The sequence below is a fragment of the Podarcis cretensis genome (assembly GCF_951804945.1).
Source record: "Podarcis cretensis genome assembly, chromosome: 15".
Lineage (NCBI taxonomy): Eukaryota > Metazoa > Chordata > Lepidosauria > Squamata > Lacertidae > Podarcis > Podarcis cretensis.
The window spans coordinates 8,498,539-8,520,756 of NC_137185.1; the positions used below are offsets into that span (position 1 = coordinate 8,498,539).

The 22,218-nt window shown below is 44.1% G+C and overlaps 2 protein-coding genes across 5 annotated transcripts in view; one reads left to right on the forward strand and one right to left on the reverse strand.

Moving 5' to 3' along the window:
• Positions 1 to 17,482, reverse strand: part of NF1 (neurofibromin 1) — a 162,184-nt gene extending 144,702 nt beyond the window's left edge. For 2 of the 3 annotated variants that reach the window (XM_079955336.1, XM_079955335.1), the window contains exons 1-5: positions 17,185 to 17,481; positions 7,682 to 7,825; positions 5,583 to 5,666; positions 3,258 to 3,448; positions 150 to 256 (exon numbers count right to left, since the gene is read on the reverse strand). In XM_079955336.1, coding sequence (XP_079811462.1) covers positions 150 to 256; positions 3,258 to 3,448; positions 5,583 to 5,666; positions 7,682 to 7,825; positions 17,185 to 17,244 — 586 coding nt within the window. In that variant the 5' untranslated portion in view covers positions 17,245 to 17,481. Of the gene's footprint in view, positions 1 to 149; positions 257 to 3,257; positions 3,449 to 5,582; positions 5,667 to 7,681; positions 7,826 to 17,184 lie in introns of all 3 variants that reach the window. The other variant, XM_079955334.1, reaches the window with a different exon arrangement.
• Positions 1 to 22,218, forward strand: part of EVI2A (ecotropic viral integration site 2A) — a 199,145-nt gene that overhangs the window by 95,874 nt on the left and 81,053 nt on the right. The window lies entirely within an intron of this gene.

Sequence of the window (22,218 nt, forward strand, 5' to 3'; positions counted from 1 at the left end):
TAGCTAACAGGACCAGTGGTCGGGGTGATGGGAACTGTAGTCCCAAAACAGCTGGAGGGCCAAGTTTGGCCATCACTGAGCTAGATCAATAGGAGGAACTGTAGCACCCTGTCCTTAAGGATATATACTTAGGAGCAAGACCCACTTACCTTGCAGTATACGCTTTAGTTTTGCACAGTCGACACTGATGTACTGTAAGAGTTCAATGTCATGAACATCAGCATTGTCTTCAGAGCACACAGTCAATTCCTGCAATCTGCAAAAAACAAGCAGCTTCTCAAAATGGATGGGCTTTTGACATAATGAAGGGAGAGGGGACAATGTGAAATGATAATGCACTCAGATGTTTAGGACAACCAGAATTGGTCAAATGCACAAAGGCGACACAGCCATGCTTTGGATTTTAAAGATTCAGAACTTGCCAACACTTCCTTTTCATTCAATTTCCACACTGACCATTAATTTTATTTCCTTAGCTGTTTGATAGGATTTATAGTTTACCTGAGAGCAGAGTTCTCAGAGCGGCCCACAAGAAATAAAACCATGTTAAAAGTACGGGGATTCAACTATTTTGATTTTTCCCCTTTTTGACATTGACATGGTCAGGTTAAGATGGTTATTCACCACGGATATTGCATGATGTGAGGAAGGTGCTGCCTACACACTTAAATCCAGATTCCTGTCGCCTCCCTTGCCCCCTTCTTAAGGTGCACAAATCACGCAAGATATGTCTCCACAGGTAGGGTTTACATCTAACATTAAACATGTGGGAGCACATACCCACTCCCCCTTGGCCATGCAAAAAAATCACCAGTGCATTAAGTGCCTGAAACAAGCTTTCATTTTATGAGGCCAGGGGACAAAAGCAGAATAGGCAAGTCTGTGCTAGCTAATCTCTAAATCATGTTATTAATTTACCAAATTGTGTTACTAATTTTTTAATGCATGAGCCTGAGGAGCCACATGTCCATCTGCATTTGAAGTCCACCTCAATATGCTAGAGGACATAAGCATAGATCTGAGCTGAATGTGAAGTTATTCACAGCTTCACAGCCCATTCTGTCAAAAAAACAAACCAACCCCATGGCGCCTCACTGCCCTCTTTTGCCTTGACCCTAATGAATTCAATTAGCCATGAAGTCTTAAGTGCATCTCACAGATTCTTCTCCCACCCACACCACACACTTGGTGATTCAGCACTTTGGCCCACATGCAACTAATATCTAAATCATGTGTTGAGCGCAAGCTGAGAAACTGCTTTGCTCGGTCTTAAATCTACAGATGTGTGTGCGCGACATGATACGTAACTTCCAGCGCCAACCAGCAAGGGAGCTCTTCATTTCATCTATGTGGAGAAAGACTTAACTCTGGCATGACATGGGAATGTGCCAGGAATTCAAAAGCATGGGTCACAGGACCCACAACGCTAAGCCTGCACCACTGAACACCCCGCTGCCGCCCCCCACGGCAAAATAACCCATGGGGACAAGCAATGAATGGCCAAATGTTTAAATTAATTTCTGAGCAAGAACATCATTTGAAACGATTTCTCTCTTTCATGGTCCCCTCCCAGGTCCATGCAGCCAAGAACAGGAAATATGAGACCAAACAACACTCAGAAGTTAGTTCAAGGAGAGGTTTTTATTTAATTGTTTCTGACTATTCCCCATAAAGGAAATGCAGTGTCTCCCGTTCTGTATGGAACTACTCTCCATCAAGCCATTTAGCAAAAAAGAGAAAACCCACATCCTCCAGAGCTGGCTGCCAAGAACAACTCCTTGGAACAGAGGTTATGAAAAGGCCCTTAAAATTTAGTTGAGGTACCCTTTAACTGCAGGACTTTCTATCTGTTCACTAGAGACTGATGTTGCTTCTATGCTCTCCACTTCTGGATCCAAAATTCACATAGGGGAACACAGGAAGCTGCCTTATACCTTAAATGATTTGCCCAATTAGACCAGCATTGTCTCCTCTGAGCGGCAGCAGTTCTTGAGGGTCTTGAGCAGGAAAATTATCTTATGTCAGGGCTTGAACCATGCTACCACAGAGCTCTAATTTGTCCCCCTATGAAACATTACATCACTTGGGAAGACAGGAGAACTAATACCAGTGTACTGGAAGAAGCAAAGATCACCAGTGTTGAAGCAATGGTTCTTCAACATCAACTTCGTTGGACTGGTCATGTAGTGCGGATGCCTGATGATCATCTTCCAAAGCAACTACTCTATTCCAAACTTAAAAATGGAAAGCGTAATGCTGGTGGTCAACAAAAGAGGTTTAAAGACAGTCTCAAGGCAATTTTTTAAAAATGTTGTATAAACACCAACAATTGGGAAACACTGGCCCGCAAGCGCTCCAGTTGGAGAACAGCCTTTACCAAAGGTGTTATGGGCTTTGAAGACACTCGTGCTCAAGATGCAAGGGAGAAACGTGCTAAGAGGAAGGCACAGTTGACAAATCCACACCGTGATCAACTCCCATCCGGAAACCAAAGTCCCCACTGTGGAAGGACGTGTGGATCCAGAATTGGCCTCCACAGTCACTTATGGACTCATTGTTAAAACTGTGTTTATGGAAGACAATCTTACTCAGCTATGATTGATCGCCAAAGAAAGAAGACGACTAATGAAATATCCATCTTCAGCTTGTTTGGTTTCCAATTCTTTAGGTCTGACTTGATGCAAAGCCTTCTAAATGAATCAAAATTACAGTGGTACCTCTCGTTACAAACTTAATTCGTTCCATAGGTCCGTTCTTAACCTGAAACTGTTCTTAACTAGAGGCGTGCTTTCGCTAATGGGGCTTCTTGCTGCCGGCACACGATTTCCTTTCTCATCCTGGGGCAAAGTTCTAAACTTGAGGTAACTCTTCCAGGTTAGCAGAGTTTGTAACCTGAAGCGTTTGTAACCTGAGGCATTTGTAACTTGAGGTACCACTGTATTAACATACACCTGCGTTCAAAGAGATGACCCAACAGCCCACAAGCAGAAGGAAGGTGCAGAAATAGACTATACTAGGTCAGAAGAGACTTGACACTCAGAAGCTCAATCAACCACACTGATTTTAACCTTCCTTGAGATGTATTGATATTTATACATGATAGAGGCTGACTGGGGTCAGAAAAATTTGACAATATTTTAAATGGGGAGTGGCTGGGGAAACCCAGCCAGATGGGTAGGGTATAAATAATAAAATTATTATTTATTAAATGGGCCTTCTAGGAACGATGGGGAAAGTAGCTTCTTTCACTCACTCACCTGGTGGAGATGCGGCTGAAGACGGCGTTGAAATTGTTGCAGCTGAGAGAAAAGAGAACTCCAGAGGCAGAATTGCGAAGCTCTGCTGCGTGTTGATTCCCTTCGCGGTAGGTGTGGATAAAGTGACAGATCTCCGGCAACAACTGCTTGACCAGCATCGTCTCATCGAGCCTCATAGTGTCCTTTGGTTGCTAGGAGGACAGTTTGTAAGTGACTGCCTGCCTGAAGCGTTTTCACAGTTCTCTTCCCCCATTGTTAGTTACCCAGGAAATCTGCTCCACTCCCAAGCTATCACAGTATTTTGTAAACAAGATGTGTGTGTTTGCACTCATGAGACACATCTCGCCAGGCTGTGGGAAAACGCTGCACATGAACCAGCCACATCTGTCACGATAACTTGCAGCAGGGTGTTATAATGACCCTTGAGGAACCCTTAATGTGGCTGGGGGAAAGGTCGCTGCTATCCTTTTGTTGTATCCCTGCAGAAGCAGCTCTCTATCCTTTTCCTTGGCCACCTTTCTCCTCTTGAACCTGCCTGCGCCTCAAAATCTGCATTAGAAACCCTTTTCTGCCTATCAGCAATTAACGGGGGGGGGGAGCAACCAGGAAAAGGGTCTTTTCAGTGGTAGCACCCCTATATCTTAGTTGAGATGCCAAGTTAAAGACTTTTAAAGTGATTTTAGCTCCATAATTTAATGTTTTCTATCGATTTTAACTGTACTTTGTTATTGTCTAGTGGTTTTATTTCCCCCCCTGTCGTAAAACTATGCAATTTTAAATAGATCACCTCCATCTTGCCCATCACACCTTGCTGCAAGCAAGGACCCTTCTTCAGATGGAGGCATAGGCAAGTGGCCTGAACGGTCCTTAACAAGTACCTCTGCAACAGTCATAGCCATTGACTCAGACAGCCTCTGCAGGCCAGCAGAGGCTATTAGAGGGGGGGGCAGTGGGAAGGAGGGCACACAAGACCAATCCACTACCTGAGGCAAAGGGATCACCTTGCCTAATGGGTGAGCCTTGCACACGGTCCAGAGAAGGGGAGTCGTGTGATCGATCCAATGCTCTGCTGCTCAGAGAAGCACAGGAACACGCTGCGGGTCTCATGACTACATTTATAGATTGTCTGCAAGTATGTTTACACAGGTGTCAAATGACAAACCATGAACTATTCCGTCTGCAATGGCTTGGAAAGCGATCTTTTAAAACCAGTATGGGGAAATCACAAGCAGCTTACAGATGATCTCATTACACTAAGCTTGGAACTGTGTGAAGGAAACCCTCAGGAATAAACAAAGACTCTTAGATTTCACCAGAGCCCAAGTTTGGCTTTACAGCTTTGCAGAAAGAGCTAAACCACTAACTGCATTCCCAAGGTTGCAAAAGAGGAAAAAAGCAGAGAGACTCCAGGAACAAAGTTAAGTGAAAATAGGATCACTTTTTCTGGAAACCTCAGGACTGCATTCCCACTGGAAGTTTAGACAAAGTTAACTAATGTAAACTAGGAAGCACCTGCAAAAGTCATCTTTAGCAGCCAAAGAGTAAGCTCCATTATCTGTGTACAAAACTAAGCCAAATTGAAAGAAAACCACAGGAGATCTCAGGTGGACTTATGTTTTAAAAATTTAACTTTTAAAGTGAAAACGTCTTATCTCTTTGCAGTGGCTGAGCCACAAGGAAACACAAAAGTTCCTTCTTCTTCTTTTTTTTTTTGTATATCAAGCTGCATCAACGCCCTTTTTTGATGCAATATTTAGAGCCAAAGATACCAAAATCTTTTAAGTTTGCTTTTCAAGTCCAACATTATTTTCCTTTCCAAAATTAGTCACATTTTTAAAAAAAGCACATGATACAGGAATTAGTTACAAGGAAAGTTGCATCCATTTCCTGATGCATTCAGCAAAAAGGCAAACAAATATCAGCAATCAGCTGCAGGACTTGGCTCTCTACCCTGCAAATTGCTGCCACGAAAATGCTATTAGCCCACTTGTCTACATTTTCTAGACAGTTGTTTGTAGCACTGCAACAGTTTGAAACCGTCCGTTTACAAAAAAAATCCCTGATTGCCTGGAAGTCACTTCTATATTATTTTTATTAAATTTATTTGGTATGTAGATCAACACATAAAGAAGTTAAAACACACCATAGTTCAAGTGCATTTGGAGGCAACTTCTCAAGCATAACAGGGGAGTGACTTTCTACAAATCTGACATATTATCATCAAGAACATGACTATTTCAGAAGACAGACATTTCACACATCTTCACAGTTAGATTGTCTATGAAGAATTTGCAAAGGCAACTAATTGTTAAGCAGGCTACTCACCCCAGCAAGACATTTTTCCAGTGTATCCAATATAATCAGCTGAGAAAGATACAAATTCTTTTCAGCAGCTTCTCCAAATATTCTCTGGGGTGGGGGAGGTAGAACACAGGAAACCAATTAAGTTCTCATTACAAAAATGGATTTGCTTCCCATCATCCCACACAGTGGGTGGTATTCAGCTAAGTAGACCCACTGAAATTAACTTAGCGATGGCCATTGAATTCAGTGGGCCTACTCTGAGTAAAACTTAGCTGAATACCACGCAACAGGTTGCATTCAGTGTTAGTCCTACTCAGAGTAGACCCATTTAAATTAATGTGCATGACTAACATTAGCCTATACATTTCAGGGGGCCTACTCTGAGAATAAATTAGCTGGATATAATCCAATGCTTCCCAGATGAGCATCAGGAGACCAGTAAATTATTTTGTTTCTTGAGAACTTCAGCAAGATCTGGAGCCCTTGAGGTTAATTTATTCAATCAAGACATTTCTATACCACCCATCAACCAAGGTCGCTGGACAGTTGCAAACTTAGAATCAGAAAATACAACCCAAAAATTGACAAATAGTATTTGTATTCAGGCAGCGACCATTTTGTGTGTGTCCAGTTGATGCGTGGCCACTGACACGTGGGTAATTTTGGACCTGGAAGAGGGCAGAATGTGGGAGACAGGGTGCACATGCAGGGGCGAGGAACAGAACCCCCACTCAAAATGTTCACTACCTGTACTAGAATATAAAAACCTGCACCAAGTCAGCAAATATAATTGACAAAAAAATCAGGAGAGATGTGGTTAGCAAAAAATATTGTAGGCGGGGGGGCAAAACAATCCTCCCTGGGGAGGACACTGCATAATCAGGATGCCAGGACCAGAAAGGCCTTATCCACTGTGCTACCACTCCTCCTCATTGGGTGTGGGGAAGGTGGAGAGCTACATTTGTGGAAGGCACAGAAATCAAACAGGGCTTCACAGCTTAAACACAGGTCTTCTCTCTACCTTCCTCATTCCCTTTCCTCTCCTGACCCAGTCATGTTCTCTGTACCTAAACCATCCTAAAGCACATGAAAACCCTATGTATACAGGTTTTATTCCAAACACAGGATTCAGATTACCTTGGGAACAGAACTTGGACTTTGGGGTGTGCAAACCAGTCAAACCCACAACATTCAGAAGAGAGATAAAACGAGGAGGCATCCGTTCCCTAGTGCAACATCTGGCCCTCCAGATGTTGCTGAACTACATCTCCTATCAGCCCCAGCAAGCATGGTCAATGCCAGAGAGCATCTATAATGATCCCTGCTTTTCAGTTAAAATTAAAGGGCATATCCCTCAGGACTAGACAGTGGGTGGGTGGCAGGGAAGTTGCATGATGTTAAAACTTTGAGCTAACTCCCAACAGATACAAGACTGAACATGGAAAGATGAATGGCATCCTATAGGCCTCACCATGTTCACTAAACCCCTTAATGTGTGCCATAGCTTGCCCCTTCACATAGACAATAGCAAACAATGGCCGTGCTTGGCTTTTTACCCTGTCCCAAAAGCCACTGCAATCTGCAATTGAATCAGGATGTCTCTAATTAACCACAATTTCCTGTTTTGTCCGTACTGGAAACTATGGTCACCAGTTTCAGAATTACCTAAAATAATCAATTTCAGACCATGGTCTAAAAACCTGGTTTGTTCCAGTGTAATGGGAATGCTTGGCTAGTTAGAGACTTCCTGCTTTAACCACAGCTCATGCAAAGAGTTCCCATGTCTGTGCAGATCTTGGCTTCATAAGCTGCAATTGTCCAAACTGGGCCAATATCATTTGTCCTGGTTACACATAAGATAGGACTTATCTAGTTTGATCTTGTTTTAAAGAAGCTTCTTATTTCGAACGAGGGAGGGGAGCATTTTTAATCAAAAGCACTGCATATAGGAAATCAATATATCAGTGTGTTTACCAAGTACCAACGGAACCACTGGCATCCAATATCCACTGGTAACTGGGCAAGCAAACACACATATTCCCTTCCCAACCTAAGGTTCCTTCATCTCATGCTTTCCCCGCCTACAAGCAGCCTATTAAGGGCAAGAGGATAGCACTTACCATATTGTTAACATTTTTTAATATATTGGTGAGGCCACTGATGACCAAGGAAAACTTGTACTTTGAAATATTGATGAGACATTCCTTGTTATGTTCCGTGCTGACTTTGGTGTGGGTATTCTGTTGACTAGCTTTGATTGGTAGCTGCAGGTGAGGAGGAGAAAGAAAAACAGTAAGCATTCACTTAGAAGAAAACTTCCAGAGCTCCAGTGTGTTACACTGAAGGCTTTTTCCATTAACTTTTCATGCAAGAGCTCTTTGGGTATGCCAAAAACCAACATGGTGGCAGTTTCCAGCTCTTCCCCACCACCCCCATTTAAACAAGCATGGGAAGTGTATGCGAATGTTCATGTTCAGATACAACACTAAACCATGAACGAGCCTAAATTTCTCCTGGGCTTGCATGCTCTCTCTCTTTCCTCTCCTCCTACCACAGTAGCAGGAGGAGATGCTTAGAAGCTTTTACTTTTGCTTTAACTAAAAGATCCAAATTTGCCCTCTTGAGAGGATGAGAGGGAACAAATCAGAGGGGAGGTCAGGCTCATTCACATAGTGCTAAATCACAATTTAATGTTGCATCTGAACAAAGCCACTGAATTTTCCCGTCTTAAAATGTTTACAAGTATTCAATGAGCAGTTCTCCAGTAAAAAAAAAATTGACTGTAGCATTTAAAGCACATGGACAGTGAAATCCTATGCGTTTCTACTAAGCCATCCTGAGTTCAATGGGACGTACAGTAAATTAAGTGTGTATAACAGGTGTGGAGGAGTTTTGGCCCTCCAGATGTTGCTGAGCTCCATCTCCTATCAGCCTCAGCAAGCATGGTCCATGCCCAGGCATGATGAGAGTTGTAGTTCAGCAACATCTCGATGGCCAAAGGTTCCCCACACTGACAGTATAAGATTGCAGTCTAAGGCTGTGTACACTCTATGCCTTTAAAGCACATTTGAAGCAGTTTCCCCCTCAAAGAATTATGGGCACTGTAGTTTGTTAAGAGTTGCTGGGAATCGTAACTGTGTGAGGGCAAACTACAATGCCCAGAACTCTGGGGGGGGGGGGGAACGTTGCTTTAAAAGTTTAGTGTGTATGCGTGCAGCCTAAGTGTGCTTTACTGTTCAATTACTTCTAGTTATTGGAAAGAACTTCTGACATATTTATACAGCATGTACAATTAAAGCACGGCCTTCTAAAATAAGTTGTGTTTACCACCAAGAACCTTAATTTTAACCTGCCATAGCAAAAACTTTGTGAATGGGAGCTTCTGTGAATGGGAGAAGCCCCAGCCATGTGAGACTGTCCACAACAGGATAGCACATATGTTCAACTTTCTCAGACCCTAGGTGCACCCTGAACCCCACCCACCCTGAAAAAAATGAACTGCGCTCTTCCTTCCTTTCACCATCCATGCCTATCTTTCTCTTCCCCTCCACCCTGAGAACAATTTGAAAGAACATGAAACAGTTCTTCTGGGGAAGCTAATCAGATTTGATCCTGACAGTTGCCTGGGTGGGAGACCACCTGGGAAACATAGCTAAGCTGCTCTGAGTTCACCACAGGAACTCGTTTTAGTAATTTATGCTATAAACTCGTTGAATAAAGCAATTCATTTTCTCCCCGTTTCCTGCCTACTTATGACTGGGGGAGGGGGGAGGAGACCAAAGAAAACGAAAATGGTGGCAGTGCTGATGTGACCCACCTTGCTAGGTTCCAAAGACCACAGCCAATACAAACAGGTCTGAGTCCAAGATGGAGCTGGAAAGAAACAGCTGGGAGCCTTAAAATGCACTCCCCGTTATTCCTTAGCAAATGGGGCTTGCCTTCGCCACCAGTTTGGAACTGGCTTGTTTCCAACCAGCAAGCATAGTTCGCATTAACCACAGTTTGTTGGATCAGATAACATTATAAACAAAAATGGAAGCGAAAGCCTCTGAGCTCCTCCTCATGGTTGCGCCAGAGGAGATGCGGGGGTGGAGGAGCGCATGAGCCCAAGGCTTGCTGTGGATCACTTCTGTCATGCTATACCATGGTCCAAGTGCAGCTGCTGTGGCCTGAGATATCCCATACAGGAACTGGCTATTGTCAGATGTACTTCATCATTGAAATTAGAATCAAAGAGTAACTTTGGGTTACATTTCACTACCTGTCTTTTGTAACCTACTGCAGAGGTATTGGGCAAAATGTGTTTCCACCAATGTTTAGCTTCTCTCTGAACTGTATCAGTTAAAACTCAAAAGTTCGGAAGTCCCAGCAGCAGCACAGATAAGACTTGAAATGACTCCACAAATCCAAGATATTAATCCTGCTCCGTGAACACTAGACACTTTGTTTTAAGCTGCATCCATAAATTCTTCAAAAGGTCACAGACCAATCATTTCCCTCATGCGTCATTTACCAGTCAGTTGGTCTCAATTGTTGAACAAAACCTTGCAGAAAACCCCACTTTGAGGAAGTTTTACTTTTGATCAAAGCCAACAGCTTTTTGATGGAAGCAGCACACAACAGACACAAAGTGCACTTGGGGGGGGGAGTATTTCACACAAAGTGGGGATGGTTAATCGGCAAAAACGTACTGAAATTGTTTTAGTTTGCTGTCTGTTAAAACCTCTGAACACTGGAGACCTCCAGCTGAATCACTGTGAGGAGCCACTTCCTTTATCAGCATCTACTATTATCACCAGCTGCAAACTTAGTAGTGCACTGGATAAGTTTCAGCCACTCTTAATGTACTCCTCTGCTAGAATTTAATTCCCACAGCTGCTATTCCCTGACACATGAGCATACATGTGGGACTGAAATATATGGAGTTGCAGCCTAATTTCTGTCTACTAGTCCACTTTCTCCATGAAGCCAGACAGACAGATCGGAATAAAAATGCTTCTCACCAGATTGCTAAGTCTCGGTCAGAGTAGTTCCCAAGGTTTGAGACCCATGAAAATTAGTTCACCTGTATACATTACGTAACTTTATGCCATGTTTATTGTGACTTTTCTTGAGGAAACTTGTCACCAAGAAATGCTTATCTACTTACTTTTTTAAATGAAGGGGGACATTTCTACAACTCTTCCTAGAAAGAGGGGAGTGTACACCCAAAATGTTAAAGAACTTCCAAAGAACCTGAAATTTATCTAGCCCCACAACACAATGGTTACTAAAATAGTCCCAAAGAATGCTTCTGTATATCTCTTTAAAATGGAAGGGAGCAAAGAAGCGTAACCCACCCCCCAATACTCAAGCCACAGGCCAGCTTAAAGCTAAAATTTGGTGAGCGCTTAGTCCCAGTTACACTGATTAGACAATTCTGAATACTGGATATTTGCATACCTAACTGGGAAAACACGAGAGCATAAACTAAAGTTTACCTCGCAAGAAGAGCCAGTGTGTAAGCCACATATGAGATGGAATGCCAGGATCTGAAAATTCCATTACCTCTTCACCAGATTCAGATTTTTTTTATTTTGGAAAGCAGAGAAGTAGCTCCCAGGAAACATAATCTAAACTTGCATAATGCACACTTCATTTCAGAGTATATATGACAATGGTTTGTTTATTTGTGTGTTTTTAAAAAGCTGCAACTCAAAACTACTTCCCAGATGAGCAACCACTAAGCAGCTATGAAGGCACAATCAAAGACTGTTGCCAATTTCTGCCTGTTTATCAGTACTGTACCTCTCTCTCCTATATGATCACGTTTGTCAGGAACACAACAGGGCCTTTACAGCAGTGACCCCTCACCTTTTCAACTCCCTCTCCCTGGAGATATGTTTATGAGGGGCTACCTCCTCCGAAGATTTCTTTTTAACCCACGTTTGGTTAGGGTTCCAGTGCAATTTAAAACTTGCTTTTATGTTTTTTAATATAATTTCTATTTTGTCCTTCATCCGAGAATCACAGGGCACCTTATAATATAAATACACACCAAACAAAAACAATGCATTTCACAATAATCTGGTGGTGCAGTCTAGCTAGAAACATGACATATGCCAATGAAAAAGGAAAAAAAGCCTAATTTTATAGCCCACAGCAATAGCTCAGAAAGTCCCATTTAAAAAGCAACTGAATTTACTTCCAAGAAAGCAATGTAGGATGAAGTGCAAGATCCTACTAGGACAGTAATTTCCAGCAACTTCTCTTTGCAAGGGAAATCACATCTTTTGTAGATCACTTTGAGAGCTTTGGCTGAAGAGTAGCTAGTTAATGCCTTAAATAAATAAAATACTTTGGGGGGAATTTACTAGCATGAGAAATTAGCTCATCATTAGAAAGTGTCATTCTTCCAAAGTAGGAAATAACTCCCTCAATATCTCTTTTTTTAAAGATAGCATAGCAGCTACAGGAAAGTGTTTGAACATTTTAAGTCCATAACTCCTATTGTGTTAGCCAGCTCAATTCTACAAGGAAAATGACAAATCTTACGGTGTTTCACACAAGCAGTATGCCCCATTTTCCATACATTACTGCCCCCTTTCATATGGAACAAGGATGAAGTCTGCCATATTAATACCCATCTAGCTGAATGGAAGCAAATGAAAAGTGATGCATGATGGGGCAAAATTATGGGGCCAGAACTGGCACTGACTGATTGTTGTATCCTTAGGGCTGTAGGGGGCAGCTCAAGGAAAATGCTGATATTGTGTGCAGAAACTGTGAAAAATGTGAACTTTGTGTTAGAGATTCATTAGGAAAGGAAGTTAAAATAAAACTGCCAATATTGTAATGCCACAATACAAATCTATGGTGTGGTGTGTATAGCTCTGGTTGTTTTCCGCTGCTCAAAAAGAACACAGCAGAGCTGGAGAAGGTTCACTAAATTATCAGGGAGGTAGAACAGCTCTCCTGTGAGGAAAGACAACGTTTAGGCCTTTGGCTTAGTAAAAAAGGGAGTAAGTAACAACAACATGATAGAGGGGCATAAAATTATGTACTGTGGGGAGAAAGTGGACATAAAGGTTTTCTTTCTCTCTCAAAACGCTAGACGCTAAATACTGGAAAATTCAAGACAGATCAAGGGAAAGATGTCTTCATGCAGTGGACAGTTAACCTATGGAATTCAATGCCGCAAGATGAAGTGATGGCCTCCAACTAAAACTGCTTCAAAAGATTAGACAGATTCATGGAAGATAAGACTATCAATGGCTATTAGTCACAATGTGCTGCCTAGGACTAGAAGCAGTATGCCTCTGAATACCAGTTGCTGAGAATTTTGAGTAGGGGGAGACCTACTGTGCTCATGATTGCTTAGGGACTTTTAAGGGGCACCTGTTTGGCTAACAGGATAGTCGACTAGATGGGTCTTTGGCCTGATCCAGCAGGACTCTTCTGCCCAGAATGTCACAAAACAAAGCTCTCTTTCAATGGGTTGCTTTAAAATGGATCTAGTAGGCCACTCAGAAGGGCAGTTCCATAATTATCTCAAGTTAGTGTATCCCCTTATTTCCCTTCTCCCAAGTTCAACTCACAAGCAGCAAGTCCCAATTTGTTCCAAAACTTCAACTGATGTGAGTGGTACACCCACTCACAGTGGTATCCCCTATTCCCATGCTGCATAACTGGGCCTTCACTGGGCCCAGAAGACCCCTTCAATGATCAACAGTATGTCCACCTGGTCTTTCAATCCTGCTGCAAACCATCTGTGCCCCATTTTCCATACATAAGCACCCCCTTTCACATGGAACAAGAATGAAGTCTGACTACATCTATTACTGCATCCTTCATTCCACAGGGCTCCCAGTTCCCACATCCAGCAAGTGAAGAGTTCCAATGAGCCAAGCTGCTTCCCCTCCTTTTTCCCTCAAAGACCCCAACTTTTACAAATCCCAGAATCATACCTTCCCAAAACCCAAAGCTTGAGCCCAATTTCTTCTACATTTTGACTTCCGGGTTGGCGCCATCGCCGAATGGCGGACTCCCTCCGAGCTCCGGAGGGAGCCTGCTCGGCAGGGGCTGGGTTCTACCGCGCCGGCGACGCGGGGACCCTCAAAAACCATGGGCGCTGAAACCCATGGGCATGGTGACTCGGCGGGCACCGTTTGCACCCCCCCGACCCGCGAAGGAGCCTTTTTAAAGGCTGCGGAGCGGGTGACAGGGGGGGTGCTGTGAGTCCTCCGCTTCCCCTGCCGAGCGAAGCCGCATGCCATTCGACGGAGAGCGCTGACTTCTTCCATTGAAAATTTGGTCTTTAAAAGAATAACCCGTGAGTAATTGGAACTTGGATTAAAAAAGGGGGAAAATTCTATTTAAATTCGGAGCGAGCGGGGGAGGTGCAAAAAGGAAGTCAGCCTCCCCCCTGTTGTAGAGGAGCTAAAGCAAAGGATTTGACAACTAAGATTGAGTGTAACCTTTTTTTGATAAAGTTATTAACTTCGCAATGGAAAATTATAAGACTGGGCTGGAGGAGAAAAGTGGAATGTGAATTAAAATGCAACACCCCCCCCCGAAACCCCGGGAGCGATCTGAAAGAGCGCCGGGAGAGGAGAAATAGAGGTTTTGACAGCTGTCAAAGGAGCTGTCAAAGCGGAAGAACAAAAAGAGAACTTTGTTACGAGGACTTTGCTGGTCACATTTGTTACAAATTGGATATAAATTGTTTAAAACAAGGAATAATAAGTTACTTTGACTGTTGGGTGTGATCGGGAAGGAAACTGAGTTACTATAATCCCTCTAGAGGAGCTGTGGGACACTACAAGTATTGTTGGCATCAAATTTGAATAGGACTTTTTATCGCCTGGGAAACTGCAGAAATGGAACACTATTTTGTCTACAGAGGTCTACACACTAAAGGAGACAATAGATTTATCTATTGAAGAATGGAAGGGACTTGACGTAATGTTTTGTTCCTGAATAACAAAGCCTCTGCAGAGGAATTAGAAGCTTTTTGGAATTAGAACATTTGTGCAGGAGAGCAGGGGAAAAAAAAAAAAGAGGAGGAGGAGAGAGAACGACAAGAACAATAAGAATAACAAGAACTGGACAAAGTTGGAAGATAGACTCCTTCCAAGATTGGACATGTGAAACCAAAGATGACCAAAAGATGGCAAAGACTAATAAAAAGACGGCAAAGCGGACTGGTGAAGGACCGTGGTTTAGATGTGGGAGCTCCAGGATGACAGTAGACATTGATGGACATTGGGAACGCAACCGGGAAAGGGGGGAGGGAAATTTGGAATCCAAAGGGTGTTAAATTACATTTTATTCTTTTTTTATCTTTCTGTTTATCTTAATCTGTATTGCATATTAAAGACGGGAACTCGTGGAAGGGAACAGGTCGATTTTAGGGGATGGGAAAATATTTTTTTTAAATTGGGCCAATGATAATAATTTTAAAATTTGGGGTAAGAATTTGTTGAATCTATTTGAAAGAATTGGAATACAAGAGGGGGAGGGGAGGGGAAGTCCTGGAAAGATGCCAATGAAAATAAGGTTTTAAATTTGGATGTTTTTCTTTTTCTGTTATATTTGAAAATCTTTAATAAATATTATTTTAAAAAAAAACAATTTCTTCTACATTTTTTCTCTTGAAAGAACCCTAGATGGGGCAGTTCCTCAACTATCCACTAACAAGCTATCCCACACTGCAATATCACAACAGGTTCCCCACATCTGCAGCTATGTGGGGTGCACAGTTTTCCAGCGCTATATTTTTTCAGTGGAAAATGTTCCATTTTGTAAGTTCATTAGGAACAACAAATTGATGCCAACTGCAAATGCAATACTAGGCAAACTTAGCATTAGCAATGCATTTAGCTTTCTTTACTAAATACAGGTAAAATAAAAATGTTCAACTGGCTAACCCTTTGACACTGAAAGTTTCCTACTGCGAATTATCCTATGCAAATCACCATTTTTTGGGAAAAATATCTGGATAAACCACATCTTTCTTCCTTTAAGAGGAAAATGCTGGACCGCATCCAGCTACTTCTTTATTCCATTCAAGGAAGACCCATTTTCCAGTTCTCTCTTGACTTAAACACACACATCCAGCCCTCACAGAGTAGAAGTCAATTGGTACAGTTGCCAGCATCCAGCTCAATTGATTAGAGCGTGGTGCTATAATGTTGCAGATTTGATGTCCTTAAGGGACAGCTGCATCTTCCTGCATGACAGGGGGAAGGACTCGATGATCCTCAGCGTCCCTTCCAACTCTATCCCGTGCCATTTCCAAAGAAAAGGAATCCAGCACATCCTTAGAAAGGGCCAGTAAACTCCATCCCACAAGACTGACGAAAAGTACTCTGGTACCTTACAAACTGGCAGGTTTATTGTGACAGAAGCTTTCAAGGACCACAGCCCAATTTTGTCACATGCACAGCCACCTCTAGACCACGAAAGCTTCTGCCACAACAAATGTTTTAAGTATTTGAGGTGTCATAAGTTTATTTTATTGCAAACCCAGAGATAAAATGCAAAGGCAGAACAACAGCTTTTTCTCATCTCCCCTCAAAAGTCACACAGCCCGTTGGTACCACTGATAAAGTGACACCCAACTAGATTAGCTACTGCTCTTCAACTCACCTCCAGGATGCCCTACTACAGCCGTAACTCAAAAGAACAACAACACACAACTCCAGTGCATCTTTGGCGGGGCAGAGGGGAAAGTGGGCTCACCCCACTAGAAATGAGCTTTAGCACATCCTCCGCACAACTCAAAGCAGGTTGTGGGTAGGGTTCCTAAATGGCCAACACCAACTCTCATCCCTCAAAGACCCCAAGAACACTGTAAGCAACAACCATATATACAAATCCAGTGCAAACTTGATGGGGGGGGGAGTGGAAAGATGGATCCATGCCCACCACAAATGTGCATGTTCCACACTCTTTATGTTCTTGTATAGAGAGAGAGGGGACTCTCCCCCCCCCACCCTTTAATCAGTTTGGGTGTGTATTGCCTGGGAGATCTGCAAGGATGCTCTGCATCCATAAACAGACACACACTGACTAAAAGGGACTAGCACATCCCTAAAGGGTCCCCATCTCCGCTCCCTGAAGAAGACCAGAGAGAGTGAGGAAAACGCACACACGCTTTTCCCTTGCATGGCACCCCAATTCCTCAATCTTTTCCCCAGGAAGCTTTGCCTTCCCACCCAGTCACCCCCCCCAAAAAAAAATAAAAATCACGGCATCCTTTGAAAGGAGCAGAGGGAGTTACCTCGCAAAGGCATCCTCCCTAAGAGGTTGTGGGCTCTCCTTCCTTAGAGGTTTCTAAGCATCTGTCAAGGGATGCTTTAGTCGAGATTCCTGCATAGCAGGGGGTTGGACTAGAGGACCATGGGGGGGGGAAACCCCTTCCAACTGTATAATTCTAGGATCCGACGACGACACTTTCTGAGGGGAAAACGGGCCCCCTCAGAAAAGAGACACACACACATATATAAATTTGTATGCATTCGTCCCTGCTTGGAAAGCCCCCCCCCCGAAAGGGCCTTCCAGCTCTTCCCCCAAAGGGCCCCCCACCCTATGCTGCCTCTTCCCCCCCCCCCACATATCCTGCAGCCCACAGGGCCGTTACCTGCTCGTCGAAGCGGCTGACCACGGCCTGCACCCACTCCACCGGCTTGTGGGCCGCCATGTCCCGCCGCCCAGCCAGGCGGGGGAGGAGGAGGAGGAGGGTCTCGACGCCCCCGCCCCTTCTTCCCCCTCGGCTCGATCCGGCCGCCGCCGCCGCCGCCGCCGCGCTCTCAGCTCCCCTCCTCCTCCTCAGCCATCACAGCCTACGAGCCACCATGACACCACACCGGAAGCGGGGACCAGAGTGTCCGCCCCCAACGCCAGCCCCGGACGCCGGGAGAGAGAGAGAGAGGGAAGCTGGGGGGAGCGACAAGTGGGGCGGGGGTGGGGAGGGGGGGAGAGCGAGCGAGCGAGAGAGGAGGGAACCAAGGCAAAGCGCATGCGCGACGGGCGGAGGGAGCTCGGGCCGCGACGCATGCGCGCACGCGGTGGGTGGGTTGAGGGGGAAAAGAGCTCGGAAGCCAAAGGGCAGCGGCGCACGCATGGGGAGAGGGTGGGAGAAAGCCGAGGCGGCGCAGGCGCGGCGGGAGGGGATGAGGGCGCATGCGCGCGGGAGGCGGGGAGGGGCGCGGGAAAGGCGAAGGGGTAAGGCGCAGGCGCGGCGCGGAAATGTGCGGCAGGGTTGGAGAAAACTGTGAAAGCCGACCAGCGGGCGAAGGGAAGCACTACTGCGCAGGCGCAGCGAAGAGGACAGGGTGGATTGGAAGAAGAATTGCAGAGTTGGAAGGGACTCCAAGGGTCATCTAGTCCAGGCCCCTGCAATGCAGGAATCTCAACATGCCATTTAGCTCTCTAGCTATTACTTTTGACGAGTCAGATGGACGTCATACAATAATGATGATGATGATAATAATAAACTTCCTAGTTTCCTGAGCTAGATTATTAGGACAAATGGGACTCTTCCCACCAATGTTGAGTCTGTTTACGGTTCTTACATTCCTTCGTGACTCTGATACTTCTGCTACCAGTTTTGTAAAAATTTTTTTGCCAGTTTGTCCACTAGAGGTCACTCGCTTGACGCGAAAACATTTGGTGCGTTAAGGGGTGGAGCAGAGACAAGAGAAAACCAGAGCGTACTTTGCTTTTATTGATTCAGCAATTCTCTGTTCCCATATTTCTTCACTGTCATTGAGACTTTAAGCTGGAAAGTTCCCCCCACCGAGCTACAATTTGCAGAGCGGCTTACAACATGCAAAAATACATAACTGCAACACAACGAAAGAAGACTGAAACAGTAAATTAACCATTAAAAAATACAAAACCAAACAGAACAATTTCCACATAAACTGCAACAAAATAAAAGATACAAAAAACCAACAGCAGCAGCTCTCCCCTTTCCATATGCCTTTCCTTCTAGTTTGTCTTTTTTCCTGTTTTGTGAACATTAATAAATATAGCTTTTTTTAAAAAAAAAAGGTTGAATGGAACGGATGTTGAGGAGAGCAGGTTCATGGCACAGAAGCTGTTCTTCGCATGCAACTCCTTGCCTTTCTGGACACAGCTCTCTGTTCAATAAAGCTTTCGTTGCAGGCCTAGCCTTTGCTCCTTCTGTCTTCATCAAAACAATAGTGCTAGGATGCTCTGTGATACCATTGCATATCATTAAGGTGTGTTCCCACCCTGGATCCAGTTCCCTTTGTAGGATCACATTGCTGGAGACACTGCTGTCTGACCACATTTTTTGTTCAGCGTTGAGCCCGATGAGGCGTTCTAGCTCACAACTTATCTTGGCCGACCCTAATGCAGGTGTTTTTACTGCTTATTCCAGCACTGATGTTAACAAAGACTCACTGCACAATCTGTTATCCCACACACCCCAATAAAGAGGAGAAATACCAGGATTAGAGAGAGGCGACTGTTGTGTGTCTGTTGTGTAAAACCCTGCAGATCAGAAGTAGTCACATGGGCCTAGCTAAAACGCTTGTTGCCTCAGGCCCTTTTCACTGAAAAAACAACCAGGTCTGATGCTCCGTGAGTCTTGTGACCTTGTCATTGTATCATGAACTCTGGATATAGCCACCTCCTTATATGATGTCATGGCATCAGGGTAATGAGGGAGCTCCATTATTCTGATCTGTAACTTGAACATAGCAAAGACCAAACAACTGGGTGAACTTTCTGTTTTTACGCTACAGGAAGGAAATGAAACAGGCGAAAACTATGTCAAGCTGCAGGGCATCAGGCCAAAAGTCCTGTTTGTAAAGCGTGAGTCAAAGCCTGCGAGACTAGCAGAATATCCAAGCCTGCCAACATATAAATCTCACATATTCCTCTGCTTTAAAATAATAATAATAATTGCTGCACATGCATGCGCCCCGATGTATGTTTTGCTCTAGAAGTCTTAGTTTGGTCAGAATTGAGTATACATTTGCAGAGTTAACGCTAAATACATTACAGTGGTACCTCAGGTTAAGTACTTAATTCGTTCTGGAGGTCTGTTCTTAACATGAAACTGTTCTTAACCTGAAGCATCACTTTAGCTAATGGGGCCTCCTGCTGCCGCCGCGCTGCTGAAGCACAATTTCTGTTCTCATCCTGAAGCAAAGTTCTTAACCTGAGGTAATATTTCTGGGTTAGTGGAATCTGTAACCTGAAGCGTATGTAACCTGAAGCGTATGTAACCCGAGGTACCACTGTACTTCTGGTAAATGAGCCACCATAACTGCTAGAAGGCTGTGAAAATTTGTGTCCCAGGCTTTTCAGACTCTTCTAACTCATGTACTATCTGAAACCAAAGGGGCACATTGGTTTCCAGATGTGAAATATATTAGCATTATTTTCAACTCTCCTACCCTGCGACATAGGCCTGAAGTTCCCCACCTTTGGGTTATGTTCTATACAGGCTTCTCCTGCTGCCCCACTTCTGTCCTTGCAACAGCCCTGTGAGGTAGGTTAGACTGAGTGATGGTGACAGGCCCAAGATCACCCAGTGAGCTTTAAGACTGAAGGAGAACTTGAAACCTGCTCTTGCTAGTCGCAACACAGTTGGCTAATCCTCATAGATCCATTGCATTAGTTTCTTCACTTTCTTTACATGGGAACACAGAGCGTTGGCAAGAGATTGGTCAAAACCTGAGTTCAAGTCTAAAACAACACCAGATGTTCCTAACAGCTGCCCTGACAAATCCGCTTTGGCCTTGTTTGAGCCTCATTTTTCCAGTTTATATGTACTGCAGAAGGTGCTCCTGGAACACTGAGCAGACCTGAGAGTCTTCTTCCAACCACACCTGTCTGCATAAGCTTGTTTGTGCTGAATGTACTTTAGGATCCAGCGGCATTCCAGTGGAAGGAGTGGTTGATTCTCTGCCAGGATCTGCTTCTGCCTCCAGGCAGGTCTGCTTTTTACTGAGAGGAGAGAGCAGGGATGACAACTGTCACGGGATCCTCCTTTGCAATGCATTAAGCACAGGGAGTGGCAGAAAAGAAAATGGGCTGCTTTTCCTGAAATTCATGAATCTAGGTTACCATGTGACAGCCCCCTTGGAAAGGGTGTACAAAGTTTGCTTTATGGCATCACATGCTTTAAGAGACCTAATTCCTCAAATTATTAGACTTTAAGTTTTTCTCTCCCTTGCTGTAGTTGACCTTTCACTAAGCTGCAACACCCAGCACCCTTTACAAACTATAATTCCCAGGACTCTTTGGAAGTGGGGATGTGCTTTAGATATAGCCTTAAAGTGCTATTGTGCCACATCAGTGGTCATGAAGAATCCTGGGAACTGTGGTTTAAGGTGCTGACCTCACAGAGCTACAGTTCCCAACGCCCTTAACAAACTACAGTTCCCAGGATTTTGCATCACTATTGAAGTAGTGTAACAGCACTTTAAAGACTTTCAGACTTACTGATTTTCCTGAGTCTAGACAACTTGTTTCAGGGAGATGCCCTCCCTCTTCCCTCTGTTTCACCTGTCTTCTTGCTGCCAACCCGTCAGTAGGCTACAGTATATATATTTTTAAGAAGGCTTTTGACACCCTTTATTAAGGTCGCCATTATTAAGGTTGCAACCCTATGCAAATGTACAGGGAAGTAAACCTGAATGAGCGCAAGGGGACTTGCTTCTAAGTACAAAGGAATGCACTTAGGAATCCTAAGTGGAATGCTTGATATCCTTTCATTATAAATAATTTGCCTTTTAATAGATTTGGATGCACCAGTTTACCAGGACAGGTCACATCTACAACACAATTTAAAGTACATTTAATGCACATGGTTCCCCCCCCCCCCAAAATCATGGGAACCATAATTTACCTCTCACAGCGCTACAATTCCCAGCACCCTTAACAAACTAGAGTTCCCATTATTATTTGAGGGAAGCCCTGTGCTTTAAGCGCATGTTGTGGACGTGACTGCGGTACTGTCACATGGCACTGTGTCTTAACTCCGTGCAAGGCAAAAGAATGTACTCTGATGTAATTCTGCAATGTACCGAGACAATTGTGACACTTTAAGATGAATGAGGCAAAACAAATAGTAGAGGGTGTGCCAACTCAGATCTGGGGAGTGCCAGACACGACTTTCCCTTGCACATCTTCTGCTGCAGCCCTTGAGATTCTCTTTAACCTCAAATCCAGGCAGGGCAATGGAGCACATACAGTAATTACAGGGTTGCTACTTAAATTGGAAGCATTGATCTTTGTGCCAAGATGCAGGTAATGAAATTAATAGCTCTGCGATTATATAACATGGCCTTTCCCTGAAAGCAAACGTCGTAAGTTTTATGTAAACCATATTGCCTTGGCTCTTACTGCCGGGGAAACAACTCAACCTCTTGGTTCTGTTTCTGCCCAAATATTTATTGCATAAATTGGATCAGTACATAGGCAAAGCACTGGTTACAAGGTATTGCAGGCAGAAAAAAGGCCTAGGTGCATGGCTGAGCACTAACTAAGATATTAATCCAACAAGTAGCACACCCCCTGCATCTTCCTTTCAAAGACCGGGGACGGGGGGGGGGGGCGGGCACAGCTCTTAACATGGCAAGCAGCTGGATCCTCAGGAACTGGCAAGTAACCACATAGCCATCAACTGTCCCGA